The sequence below is a fragment of the Condylura cristata genome, unplaced genomic scaffold (assembly GCF_000260355.1).
Source record: "Condylura cristata isolate star-nosed mole 26May11 unplaced genomic scaffold, ConCri1.0 scaffold00008, whole genome shotgun sequence".
Classification (NCBI taxonomy): Eukaryota; Metazoa; Chordata; class Mammalia; order Eulipotyphla; family Talpidae; genus Condylura; species Condylura cristata.
In genome coordinates, this window is record NW_004567109.1 from 35,364,812 (window position 1) to 35,379,107 (window position 14,296).

General features: G+C 39.3%; 1 protein-coding gene across 3 annotated transcripts in view; it reads left to right on the forward strand.

Annotated features, from left to right (window-relative positions):
- NFIA (nuclear factor I/A) overlaps window positions 1–14,296 on the forward strand; it is a 349,822-nt gene that overhangs the window by 274,873 nt on the left and 60,653 nt on the right. For all 3 annotated transcript variants that reach the window (XM_004679057.2, XM_012722388.1, XM_004679058.2), the window contains exon 7: window positions 855–983. In XM_004679057.2, the coding sequence (XP_004679114.1) occupies window positions 855–983 (129 nt within the window). The remainder of the gene's footprint in view (window positions 1–854; window positions 984–14,296) is intronic.

Genomic DNA, 14,296 nt, shown 5'->3' on the forward strand with positions numbered 1-14,296 from the left:
ATGCTATGAAAACAGTAGAAACTGTAGTAAAGATACTATTTTTAAAAGTAAGCTTTTATTGTATTTTCTTAACATAAAAGTGATAAATGTTCATCATGGAAAGACAAGTAAGCAAAAAAAGGTCATGAAAATCACCCATACCTAACACACACAGAGAACTACGGTGTTAGTTAATGCATATTTCCTTCCAGTTTTTTTCTGCAGTACTTAGAAACACAATCCTAAATGATATCTTAGTATAACATTCTATTTGGTAAGTGCTTTTTTGAAATTACCATTATGTTACAAATATCTTTCCATGTCATTCCTTTGCAATATTTTTCTACAATGGTTATGCCATATTCATTTAACTGTCCCCAGTTGTTGGGCATTTAAGTTTTGGTTTTTTACTGTTATCTTTTTTCTCCTCTTATAAATAATTCATTGGATGAGCAACTGAGTTGCCATTGTTGAGGATTGCTTTTAATGTTAAAATAGCAACATTATTTTAGAAGTGAAAAGTATCTTGGAATTGAAATTATATAAGTGGGGAGGTGAAAATGATTATCGTTGAGGTCTTTATGTTTCTGTGGCCTCTTTTCTGAAGGATCTCAGAGTCCACAGGCACCTATAAGAACCTTAAGGAAACACTGGTACACTCTCTGATTAGAGAAGATCAGTAACCCCCAAATGGACTGTGATTTAGAATAACTTGAAAACAATTATAGACTGACCTACCAGCCTGTTTGTTTCTCAAAAAAAATTTTGGTACATGAGTGGGTTCTTTTTTTTTTTTAATTATTTAAGCTTTATTTTTTAGGCACACAGCTGTTGTCCATCAATTTGAGTATACTTACCACCCCTCTTCTTGCCAGGAATGCCATCTCCAACCACACTGAAGAAGTCGGAGAAGTCTGGTTTCAGCAGTCCCTCCCCTTCGCAGACCTCCTCCCTGGGAACCGCATTCACCCAGCACCACAGACCTGTCATTACAGGTCCCAGAGGTGAGCTACTCCACAGGCACCCCAGGTTGGGCTTAGACCATGACCCTGGACCAGAGTAGCAATTTGAGTGACAATGAGAACTAATCTAGTAAAGCCTGAGTGTTCTTATTCCTCATCCTTGGGGACAAGTTTGGAATGTTAAGGAGCAAAGAGATTTGGTGTTAAGCCCTTGATCCTTACCTAAGGCCAAAAAAAAAAAAAAGGAGCCAAACCTGTTTCTCTATCATTGGATTTTTAAAGAGGTGAGAGGAATGTGAATTGAACCAACATCAAATTTGTCTTACAACTTGTACAAAAGAGGTGTGTGTGAGAGAGAAAGGAGAAATGTGTGTGTGTGTGTGTGTGTGTGAGAGGCGATTATGTTTTTGTTTAGTCGTTTACCTGTTTTCAAGTCATAGTCTTTTTTCATCCTTTCATCCCTGCTGATTCCCTTTCCTGAAACCTGATTTCAATATGTGGCATTGCATTGAGGTTGTTGGCATCACGGTATTGACTAGCAGTTTTCATTCACCCCTTTTGAAGTGGTAGATAGTTTGTCTGGTTTTCATTGCAATGTTTTCATTATTTTTGTCTCGTGTGCTTTTAAGTTTATTATTAAAATGTGTCCACAAGAAATATGATTTGTATTTCACATTAAAGACAAGCTTTAAACCTCAAGAGAATGTCAGCAAATCACTTAACTTGATCTTATTGCAAAATGAAAATATTTATTAGTTTGTTTATGAAACTCCCACAGTAGGAATATGAATAATTGTAGCCACGTTTGCTTTCTTCCATCAGATTTTCGTTTAGGTAGGTCTGTGGTCTACCAGCTGGAATCATAAAACATCCTAGAAAGTTATAGTCTCTTGTCTACTGTGACATATGCCTGGGGAAACTGATTTTTTACACTAATCGCAGTGTTAGTCCCACAAATCTGAAGCCTTTGCGTGCATATGAGGGAGATAGGACAGTCGAGAGCGCTTTCCAGTGCACATGGCAGAAAACTCATAGAAGAAAACATACGTACTGACTATTGCATGGAAGTCATGTCAATGTCAACAATTATGAAAACCCTCTTATTCTATCTTGAAACATCTTGAGGTCATTGACACAACTTTTTGTAAGATCCCACAGTATTTCACATGTGTGGCATAATCAGAATAATCAGAGAGGAGATAAATATAATTTGAAAATCTTGCATCTGAATTGGATTATACAACCCCGGAATAAGACTTTTTAAATGGGGTAGTATTATGATCTTATCCTCATCATCAATATTCATTAAACATCTAAACTATAGTGGGAAATAAGAACTATGAAGCCAGATTAATGTCTAAGCCATATTTTTGGTCTCAGGGAGGTAAGACATGTTCTGTTTCTCATCTTTCTGATGATCAGGTTAACCTATTCTATATATGAAATGAATGTGAAAAGAAGCAATTTGTGTAGGACCTCAGAAAAGGAGACTATGGAGTTTCACTTGTTCATTAAACAAGAGTTTACTGAGTCACCATATAGATGAAGGTAATTACCATTTCCTGTCCTCATAGAGCATACCATCTAATGTGGGAATAATACACAAGAGAAAATAAGCATTTAGAAGATGATGTGAAATGTGCTGCTATTTTCCACTATATCAAGTAAAGAGGCTCCAAAGAATAAATAATGTTCATGTGAGACCTTAAAAGATGCTTACATGAATGCAGGAGCATTCCAAACTAAGGAAAGGTCCATGGTGTAGCAAATTAATAAGAAAAAACAACATGTTAGCAATCAGGATGGCAGAGTAAACTACTGCTTAACATTTCTGCTGACCTGGGTTTTATGATATCCTCACCAATAAAATGAGACAATACAACTATTTCATGAACTTTCCCTCCCAGCCTTGTGTTCTTGCATAGTAACTGCAATAAAACAATGTTTTTAGAGACTCTTGAGAGACATAAAGCAATGTGCATATTTATTCAATAAATATTAAGTGTGCTTATTTGTATCTTTCCTTTAAATTCACAGTTCTAGAAATTATTATAACTATCTCATCATTTACCCATGGGTATAAGCACATCTGCTAAAGTGACTCATACTGGGCTGAACTAGAGTGGCCCTTCTTAGCTTACAAAGCAATGAGTTTTTATCTATTCATATTCATGAAACAGTTTGAGGAAATGAGAAAGATTCCTAGTTGAAAAATCATGAAGTACCAAAGATTCTTTGTCTTTACTAGAATTCAAGATGGTGCCCAGCACCTTCAGTTCTCCTTTTTGGAAAATCTACTCAGGTACCCATGTCTTAACCATACCTTGTCCCCCTTAGTGGTCTGGTGAAGGGAAATGTATAGTTAAGATGAAACTCTTCATTGACAACATTGTGGTAAGAATCATAGAGTTGAACAAAGATAACATAAGACATTCTTTGGCTGAAATATTTCTCAAAGGTTGGCATTCCGCCTCGTTAGAAACTTGCTCTAACAGGTACCTTATTCCTTTTCATCTTCTTTGAACCAATTGGAAAGCTAATACTTGGAATGATAGCACATCCGGAACTAAGAGTTGATGTGTTAGGGAGATGGGATCATATTTAAGGAGAGAAAGTCTTACTGAGGGAGGCTGTGTGGGATAAAAGTGACCTGTGTGTATAAAGAATTCAATCTCACGTGTCCTTTTGTTGTGGAGAGTTGCCACAACCTGAAATGGCACATCATTAGAGAACCCACAAAGACTATCAACGTCCAATGGGCTTGGAAGAAAAGAGAGCTAATACTTTAATAATCAGTTTCCTGGAGAATAGGAACAAAGGAAGGGGAAAGGAAAGCTGACTACTGTACTCTCACTTGGGTCATAGGGTATATTCATCTCTTAATAACACCAGGTTGCAAGTCTTCTGCCTTCCTCAAAACTTCTTAATTTTTTTTTTCTGGGAATAACTTGACAAAATACTACTTAGTAAGCAATAACTGTGTAACATATTTCAATGCCCAGACCAAAAGTGATATTTTAACTCCAGCAAATATTGAACTTCAGCACAGAAGGTCACTTCATTGAAAAAATGATGGCCCTATATTTTACAGCAAATACAAATTATTTAGAAATTTGGTGGCCACCATTCTCAAAGGGGCCCTTTCTTTGAAGATTGGAAAGGAAAGGTAGAAAAATATCAGCCTTGAAGGGAAGCTGCAGAGAATTTATTAGTAGTAAAGCACAAAAACTTGGGAGTCACATGGGCTAATGTGGTGAATCCTGTCTCTACTACCTACCCCAAAGAGTAGTAACTCAATAATACAATAAAATTACCATTTTCATCTAGGCTTTGAAAATCTCTTGCTGTCACTACTGCCTTTACCTATCAACATTTTACCCATTCTCAAGTCCAACCCAAGCACTACTTTCTCCGGGAAGCCTCCTCATTTGACCCCCACAAAACTCCTGTAGCCTTACATGTCTGCACATTTTATCTATTCATGGTACCGTGCTGTGTTAGTGAAATCCATGTCTTGTTACTTGCCTAGAATGAAGCCTCCACAAGGAGAAGCTCTAAATCCTTTTTAATGATTTCATTGTGTCTCACACCATTTTATGCTCAAATATTGGTTGATTAATTAAAGTTTTCAAATTGCACATGAATGTACACAAAGACTTTCATCCCCTTCTCTAAACTGATGGGTTCTCATTGCTTCAGAAGATAAATGTGTAATAGTTTGTACAGAACTTCTTTAAAAAGAATGCCCCAGATGGAGAAAAACCATAGCTTGTCATCCAAGGAAAACTTTTGCATGATTACCTTGAAAGCTCTGGTTTTTCTTGGTTTATACTGTTCTAGTCATTCCCTACTTACATTATGAAGGTGTAAAGACTGAAACTTCTTAAAATGAAACCATCTCTCTGTTAACTGACTTTCTCTGTGCCTTTGATAACTAACTTAACCTCAATTTGGCCATCTGTCTCATGGAATAAAACTTTGCCACCTATGTAGTTAAAATTAGGTAAAGGGGTTAAAGTACTTTGGAATATCCTAGGGAGCAAGGAAGATACTATGTTTCAGCAAAGACATTTGTACATCATTATACACTATTACAGTACTGTGTACTTCCAGAGTAAAGGTTGGCTATTTAAAGACTTTCTTTTATCAGCACTTAAAATTTCAACCATAATGAAGTACTTAATCATGACAATTCATCTTAAAAACTGTGTTCTTCCCGGCCCTCCCTGGTGGCGCAGCGGGTTAAAGCACAGCACTGAGAATCTAAAGCCGCTTCCACATAAGTTCTATTCCCGCCTGCCCCGGAGGTGACCACATAGTGTGGCAGACCTCTCCTAACCCGCCCGCTGCTCCCCTCAACAGTGTAATTCCTCAATCTGCCTGTTCTGTTCCCCACTCTGTCTCTGGTGACGCCTCTCACCGCCCCTGAGCCTCTGGCCTGTACCCCAGCTCTGTATGCACAAATAAATAAATCTTTAAAAAAAAAAAAAAGACTGTGTTCTTCCTTTTACCTTTTCAAGAGCTATAAACTTGACTTATAAGTTAAAGGGCCTAACTCCATTTGAGAATCATCTGAAGTAATCATCATTGAGATTTTTAGAGTTGCTTGAAAGTTTTTCTTGAAACTTAATTTTCTTCCTGAAGTTTGTACTATTTTCAAAAATAAGGATGAATAAGCTTAGTTTAAATGCTTAACTCTAAGTGAAGCAATCTCTGTACTTAAAGGATTTAGAAATGGGAAGGGGCCTGCACTCCATATTGGGAGGAAGAGACAATTGGCAAATAGACACCTACGGAGCTTTATCTGAAGCTGCGGGATTTCACAGAAGTGTTCGGTGAACCTTCTGACCTACTTTGTTCTCTTTGTAGGATCTTACAGCTAGGTCAGTAATCACCTCTAGCTGCAAGGGATGCTGGAAATATCTAAATTTTTAGCTAAGCATATTGCTACTATATAAAATTCCGACTTTATGTTTAGGTAAATTGGGGAGAAATCTTTTCATTAATGCTTAGCAACATATCCCAAGTTGTTGTATATATGAGAAATCTGAGCTAGCCAGAGCCAAGACCAGAGTGAGTCTCCAGCAGTGCCTTTTTCAACATATCCATAGTGTTCACCTTTTTCTCTCTTGCTGGAACAAATAAATTTCATTTATTTAAATAGATTATTTTCACTTTTTTTTTACCAGCCTAACATAACAGAGTCATTTAGATCTTCGATAAGTATGACATAGCCTATTTTATTGCACTGCTTTTTAAATAACCACCATAAACAAATCACTTGGCCTTTTTTATTAGCCCATGAAGCCTTGCTACTGGTAAACACAGGGTTTATGTTAAGTGAAAGTCCCTTCCCCTACAATTTTTGAGGTACAGTTGCCTCTTTTCAGTGTTGAACTGAGCTGCAGACTCCTATTACTGCCTGAGGACGCATTCACCTTTTCCACGAATATTTATCAAGTCCTTATAATATATAAGGTATACTGAATAGAGTGGCATGGGGAGCTTGGATTCTGGTCCCAGAGTGCCCACCTCCCAGGGCATGGCAGAATGAGAAAAACAGCAGTGGAAGTACTGTGGCCTAAGTTGCCCCGGGTGTTAGGGGGCATCCCGAGAGAGAACTACCATGACATTTGCTACCACATGCACCCGACAAGGAAAATGAGCCCTGTCCTCAGAGTGCCTTCTAGCTTTAAGCATGCACAACAAAGCAACAGCAAAAAAAAAGTCATACTGTTGATAACTAAGCAGTGAACAATGAAGACCAACAGACTGGAAGCAGAGAGGACCCCCACTTTTGGATAGGTCAAAGAATATTTGTATGCAGAGTGAGTTTCAAAGTAAAATCTCCCTGGTTCTGAAAATATGCATAAGATATACTAAAATAATAGCCATATAAACTAAAGATTTATTGCACAGCTTTCAGAGAACCATGCCAGTTTCTGTTTAGAGAGGTGGTCTGAAGTTTATACATCCTATAAACCTCTCTAAGTCTATGAGCTTCATAGCCCAAATGGGATCCTACTCTTTGTGATGAAACATCTTAGTTAATATCTCCTAGTTTGGCCCAGAAAAATATATTTGCAGGGAGTTAAGATGACCTTCCAGAAGGTGAGGTCACCAGGAAAGGTTGGAGGAGTGCGGGGACTTAGAACTGCAAAGAAGGAAAGAAGGGGAGAAGCAGGACCCTAGCTATGAGAACCCAGTCAAGCAAGGGCCACATATTTATTTTTCCTTCCTTCCCAGTCTTGACCTGGCACAAGGACAACATACAGTAAACATATATTGACTAAATGATTCAGTGCATGGATTTGATGGAAGGTACCCAGAGAGTTTTGGGAATAATAGGCAGTTCTTTCTATTATACCATGTAATATTCAGGTGTATATATTGCATAGCATTTAGGGAAATGCATAGCACAGTAAACCATTGCTCAACCTATATTTGCATATTTTAATTAAGAGCTTCTACCTTGATAAGAAAAATTAAGAAAAATTCAAGTTCAAAGTGATTTGGTCCCCTGTTTGCCTAGTAGCCCCTTTATGAACTTCTCTCATTGTTGGTTTTTTTTTCTTCTGTTCAAACAAGGGGCCCTCAAAAAGGAATATTCTTGGGCCCTTCCCTTGGCAATGGTCCCCAAAACTAAATGGTAGGTTTGTTCAACTTTCTTGCATCATGCAACAAACTGGGAAGCTTTTAACTTAGTTGTAGAACATGTTGGTGCTCCTATCAATGGAGCAGAATCTAATTTGTCTCTCCTGGTTTACTGCAATTGAATCATCTCAGAAAATGAGAAGCAATTAAGTACCTGTTGCTAACAAGGTGCTGAAACAATCCGCCAGCAGACGCAAGGTGTGTATTTATTATCGCATTACAGCACTGGAGTATAGGTTACGTTGTCTTTCTACAAAAAGAATTGCCAGAATTGATTTTTAAGTGCAGGTGTCATGGGCCCAGCCAGTACCACCTTTGAAAAGCTCTGTAAAGAGAAGAGGTCTTGTGAACACTGGTCAAGGTCAGCTCAAGTGCTAGCCCCAGCTTGATGGGAAACATTGTCAAAGAGATTTGAAGTAACTGGTTAGTAAAGAGGAAAGGCAGTGCTTTTTAGCAAAAGGCTTTAAGTCCTAGTTCAGGAAATTATTAAATTCATTAGCCAGATACTTACAACCAGCTATTACTGCCCAGCCAAAGGAAAAAAACAGTGCCAGCAAATGTTTTAAAACTACAACTAAACAAAAGTCAGGAAGCGTGTAATTAAAACTGTACCTTTATTGTATTGTAAAGAGTTTCACTGTGACATGGAAAATATTTAAAGGAGAAGGCTGTTTAGCTAATTTGTCTGCAAGTGAACTGCTTAGTGGAGAACTATCCTAAATTAACTGTAAGACCACCCACTGAGAGAACCTCATAAAGGGGCCATGGCTGCTCAGCTTGGTTTTGTGTAACTGTTCAATAATTACTAGATAAATGCATAACTAAAAGCTCTATTACACTAATAATTTGTACCCAGATAGATGTGTGGGACGCCCTGCTGGGTTAATTTGTCATCCCTGAAGCAAACTTCTAAAGAGAGCTCTACTGCAGTGGAATCCTGTTAATATGTTGTCCCAAGGAGGACAGGTTAGAGCAGTCACACCAATTGGCTTCCTAATCTCTTAAAGAGGCAAAATGCCTCAGGGTGAGTGCCAGGGAGAAGAATAGGATGATTAACCACGTGGCTCTAGATTTAAACTCATCTTGACAAAAGGAGCTCTCCTTTGGAATCCCAGGCCCCTTTCTCTCTCTCCCACCCCCCCCACTTCCTCTCTCTCTCTCTCTCTCTCTCTCTCTCTCTCTCTCTCTCTCTCTCTCTGTCTCTCCAGTTCTCTCTGTCTGTCTATCTCTCTCTCACACACACACATACCCATAAGCATATATGAAGGCCATGGTTCTGAGTATGAGCTCTTAGAAATTCTCTTATTATTAAGACTTTCAGCCACCACTTGTGCTATAAATCACACATTCAGGTAATTCCTAGCAGTTCTTTCTTTCTAATTTAGCTTAATATGATGTTGATTCTTCATTTTGATTTGCTTTATTTTTTTTTATAGAGCAGAATTAAAAATTCAAGACTACACTTGCAGCTCTCCTGACATGTTAATGTGTCTGTCTGTCTGTCTGTCTGTCCCTCCCTCTCTCACATGCACACAGACACACACACACACAATTGCTCTTTTAAATATAAAGCTCATATTTAAGCTTCAGTATGGGTTTTCAACCTCCCCTATTGACAGAACCATAAATCATGTTAAAGTTAAGTGAATTACCATAGCACGGGAACTGTAGCTTTAACAATGTTTATGTAGTATCAGCTTATCATCCATGTCGGAAAAGGAGTAAGCAGTGATATCCAGAATGAGAACGGAAGATCGTCTTAAAGTGGTTGCAGTATCACCAGAGTCTCCATTTCTTGCCAAATTCTTGGTATTGTTGAAACTAGTATATGGAATCACTCACCTATGTGGAATTTTTTTAAAGTGTATGTTGCCACAGTACATTCACATTTGTCATTTGCCATTTTATCCCATTAAGTGGCAGTTGCCTTCTTCCCAAGCAATTCCTTTTTCTTGTGTGCAAAACCCATCAGAATCACCAGTTTGTATTACAATAATAAGGGATCATGAACTAAACATGCTCAAAAGAAATAAACTGCATGGCCTCTGAGAAATACTTCAAATAGAAGCAGCAGAGAATAATGAAAAGAGCAGGAGCTGTGGAGTCAGAGTAGAATTCAAGTCCTGGCCAGCCCCTTGGGGTCTGCATCAGCGTGTGCAAGTCCCTGATCGTCCGCAAGCCTTGGTTTTCCCATCTGTACAAACCTTAAGGGCCATTAAGTGGAGGCCCCTTCAGTGAGGAGAAATGACATGTGAAAAGGGCTTGGTGTGTAGTATGTGGTTGCATGTGAGGTGTCTCTCTGATTCCTTCATCTGTGGTTCTCTTGAAAGGACACTCACTCCGTCCAGCCTCACTCCTAAACCCTGCTGTCTCCACATTTGTGGGCCTAGAAAAGTGTCTTTCTCCCCTCTCAGGGGAATCACCTATGCCTGGAAGGGGACATGTGGTCTCAGAGACGCAAGTCAACTCAGTTACCCCAGCCCACGGCTTTTATAGATGGAGGTGGGGGTGGGAAGTCAGGAGGCAGAGGGGTGCAGGCTCCTTCTCTCATTTGCCTGGTGGCGGCTGCACTGTGGGGAGCTTCACTCAGCCATAGCTCTTGCTGAAAGGACAAGCACCTTGTTGTTGCATCAGTCTGTTGTTTACAGGACTCAATGCAACAAATAATTATTGAGCATTTGCCATGTGCTAAGCATGGTCCTAGGTCCTAATGAACAAACCTGATAGGCAGTCCTGCCCCTGCTATCTGTGGAATGGAGAGACGTTAAGCAAATAATTATTACTATGATGAGATGAATGAGAAGGGAATTGAAGAAAGGGATAACATAACAGATATTTAAAGTATTTATGGGGGGTTGAGTTGTGTCTATCTGTGGGTCCTTTTAATTGCATGCAGTGTAAATTCAGAAAACCTTGGCATCCCTGGGGAAAATCTCTAGATCTTCCTAAATCCCCAAATTCCTGATAGCATAATAAGATGCATTAAATTATTGCATACCCAGGAATGAATAGGATTAATAAGGTCATATTAATGAGGATACTTTCAAGTGGAGATATTCTTACAAGTGAAAGAAATCCAGTTTCAAGTGGCCACCCCTGTGCTTCCCCAAAAGAAAACAATGATTGGTTCATGTAAGTGAAAAAAGCTGGGGATTTATACTTTCAGGTAGAGCTGGATGGAAGTGCTCAGGTGATGCCTTCAGAAATCTGTGCATCTCTTTCTCTTGGCACTGCTGTTCTCCAGTGTGAGGTTCATTTTTAGACTAAATCTCTTCAGATTGGGGCATTAATGATGTGAATAGCTACAGACTTAATTCCCACTCAATTCCAAAATAGAGAACTGCTTCCTTAATAGAACTAAGAAAGTGCCCATTCTCAACACTTAATGGCTCTGATTGGTTTAATTTTGTCCATTTGCTCACTGTCAAAACTCACTTTTGGCCCTCCCTGGTCACGCAACAGTTTAGGATGCAGTACTGAAAGCTGATGGTAGCCACTTCAGTCTGAGTTCGATCCCCCGCCCTGGAGGTGACCCACATAGCACAACAGACCTCTCCTGACCCACCTGCTGCTCCCCTCAGCAGTGTACTTCATCCATCTGCCTGTTCTGTCTCTGGTGAAGCCTCTCACCAACCCTGCACCTCTGGCTTGTACCTCAGTTCTGTATGAATAAATAAATCTTAAAAAAAAACATGAAACTCACTTTTACATACACATAATTGATATAAAGTATTATAGTACCTTATATAATATATTGCTCATATATGTATACATATGTATGTGTGTGTGTGTGTGTATGAGATAATGGGGTTTCTCATTCATGTGGCCTGGGTTACATGCCCTCTCAAAGAGCAGGGGAGGGTTAAGTCCACCCTTCCCATGCAGACTGGGGCTGGGGAGGGGTAGATACCCAAAGAAAGGCTGCAGGAGTGCTGGGCAGGCAATCGTGAGCACTGGCCACCTCAGGAGAGTCAGCAAGCCTGCCTGTGTGCTGGCCAGTGAGCCCAGCTCATTCACTAGCCGTGTGACGTATCCCACAGGGAGGGCAGCAAAGCTCAGTTAAAATCCGTGTCATAGAGAAGGGACATTGGCCCATCCATTGAACTCTAGATCCACGAGGACAGTTAAAAACAACTATCTTTAATTCGATTCCCATTTATCTACTGTTGCCACATTAGTCCTGGTTACTTTTTATTTATCTGAATTTATTCTAAAAACACACTTCTAGCATGATAATAACCCAGAGTCTAGCATACTGTCTGGCACATTATAGATTCCCAACAGCTTCTTTTTAAATGAGTAAGCCACTATTTACTGGGCACCTACATACAGTAATTCAGATCTGCAGGAAAATCTCGTAAATTCATGCTGTTCTACCAATTGCAGACAAGGGATGCAAGCTCAGAAATGTCAAATAGCTTGGCCTAAATTAACATAGTAAGTGAATGACTTTAAGCCTAGATTAGCCCACCTCGAAAACTTTCTCTAGACATTTGGCTTCTGTTTTGCAGAAGAGAAAGGTAAGGTACCTAGGTGCTGGCACAGAGCTAGGTGCAGCCCAACCTGAAGTAAAAACGTGGTCCACTGACAAAAAACTGAACTGATTCTTCTCATACTTCCTTCTTGTCCTTGTGTGAAGTCTACCAGCAGTCCAAGAGATCTGTGAATACTATGGGGTGGATTCAGGAAGATGCTTGAATTCAGGGGGACCCTTTGAAACCTACCCTATTGTAACCAGGGATTAAACTGCAGTTTGAACCTGACACTGATTGTGTGTGTGTGTGTGTGTGTGTGTGTGTTTGGGGGAGATGGGAGGCACTGCTGATCAACTCATCACTAAGCTTGTCATGGGGTGTAGTGGGGTTTATCTGCCTGTTTTTTAACTTTTTTTTTTTAATCTGGAGATAAAGGACATGCAAACGCAGGTCTCAGCACCTGGTTATCCTCTAAGAGGCTAGAGCACCTCCAAGTATCTTACTTTTGAAAATCTCTTTCCCAAGACAGTAATTTGTGATCCGGTGAATTTCTAACAGGTCAACAACAGATTCCTGCCTCATTTCTGTTAACCTCATGATCTGACTGAAGGTGGTTGCCTTTTCTTAAAAGTTGACTCGTCTTTAATCTTCATCTCTTGTCTCATTGCATTGCTTACATATTACCTGGAAGATCAAGTTCTCATCATGGAACTGGGGGCTTGTTGACTTTGCTTATTAAACAGTCTTTTAGTACAATAATCACAGCTGTTGTGTGATATTTGAAAGCCTTGCACAGTAACCATCATGTGGCTTGGGCAATTCATGTACAAATATGGTCTGGTCAGAGAGGAGGCCTCACAAGTAGCAAAGTCTGGAACACTATCTCACTAAAAGTTTTTAAAACTCTAAATACAGGTTTACCTCACTTTTCTGAAAGTAGAACTTTTCTACTTGGTATGATTTAATAGGTTATTTTTTGGGGTCTTGGAGCACTCACATTTTTTCCAAATAAATTAACAGTATTACATTTCTGGATCCCAAGTATAATCTTTCAAATCATATAAAATAGGAATAATTTACTTTTGGGCGGAGAGGAAACCCACATTACAACCTCGTCAAAGCCAGAATATGTTAAAATCTGAGTGTAGTTATACCTTAGAACTTAACATCCCAGAAATATTTAAAAATTAATTTATTTTTAGAAATCATATACTCCCTTGTTTCAGATATTTTAGATTTGAATCTATTATTGTAGATCAATCATACTAAGCTATTGGTAAATGTTATCTCTGAGACTGAATAACTAAACCAAAGTAAGTTCACACTCTCCCTCATCTTGCAGATGAGAGAACTGGAGGAGAAAAGTTATCCACATTTATAAGCCAGGTAGTGGCAGACACAAAACTAAAACTCAAATCCCTTTATCTTACAAAATGTTCCTTAAATAAACCCCAGACCTTAAAAAAAAACAAAAAAAAAACTTTTTTTTTAGCCATCAATCTGTATTAGATCTCTGATAAACAGCTCCCAATAACTGACATGGTGGACCCTTTCAAGGAAATGGGAGATATTTCCATTGTATGCAGCTTTGGGGAAGCCTGGCCAAGGAGCTGACCCACATGACGCAGCAGACCTCTCCAGTCTTGTCAGCTGCTCCCCTTAGCAGCGTATTTCAGTACATCTGCCTGTTCCGCTCCCCACTCTGTCTCTAGTGAATCCTCTCATCCCCCACAGCTCTGACCTACACTTCAGAATCTGGTTAGGTTGTAAGTATGCCAGGATACCAGGGATCAGCATAGAAAAGTAGGACAGGTATGTCAAAATGGACACTCAGGAGCTATAGGTCTAAGTGAAAAATAGTATCTAGAGGAAGACAACTGCAGCATTCTAAATTACTAGATTGTCAGAGTCCAAGACTGAAGCAAAGTAGAAATTCAGAGTATACTTGGTCAAGACTATGTATGTTCCTTAACATACTGTGTCATATGTCATGTGACATATACTATATGTCATAGTCTCTCTGGCTGTTAGGTCAAGGTTATGGTTATTGTTGCCTTGGGTTAGCATTTTCTTGGTTATAGAATTTTTTTCAAGGCCTACATGTCATATCCATACTAATATTGCTACTCTCATCCATAATTAAGTGTTCCTTGTCCAAGAACAGATAGGCAGCAAGTACCTCTTACTCATAACTAGCATACCCTTCCACCTGTGTATTCAACATTC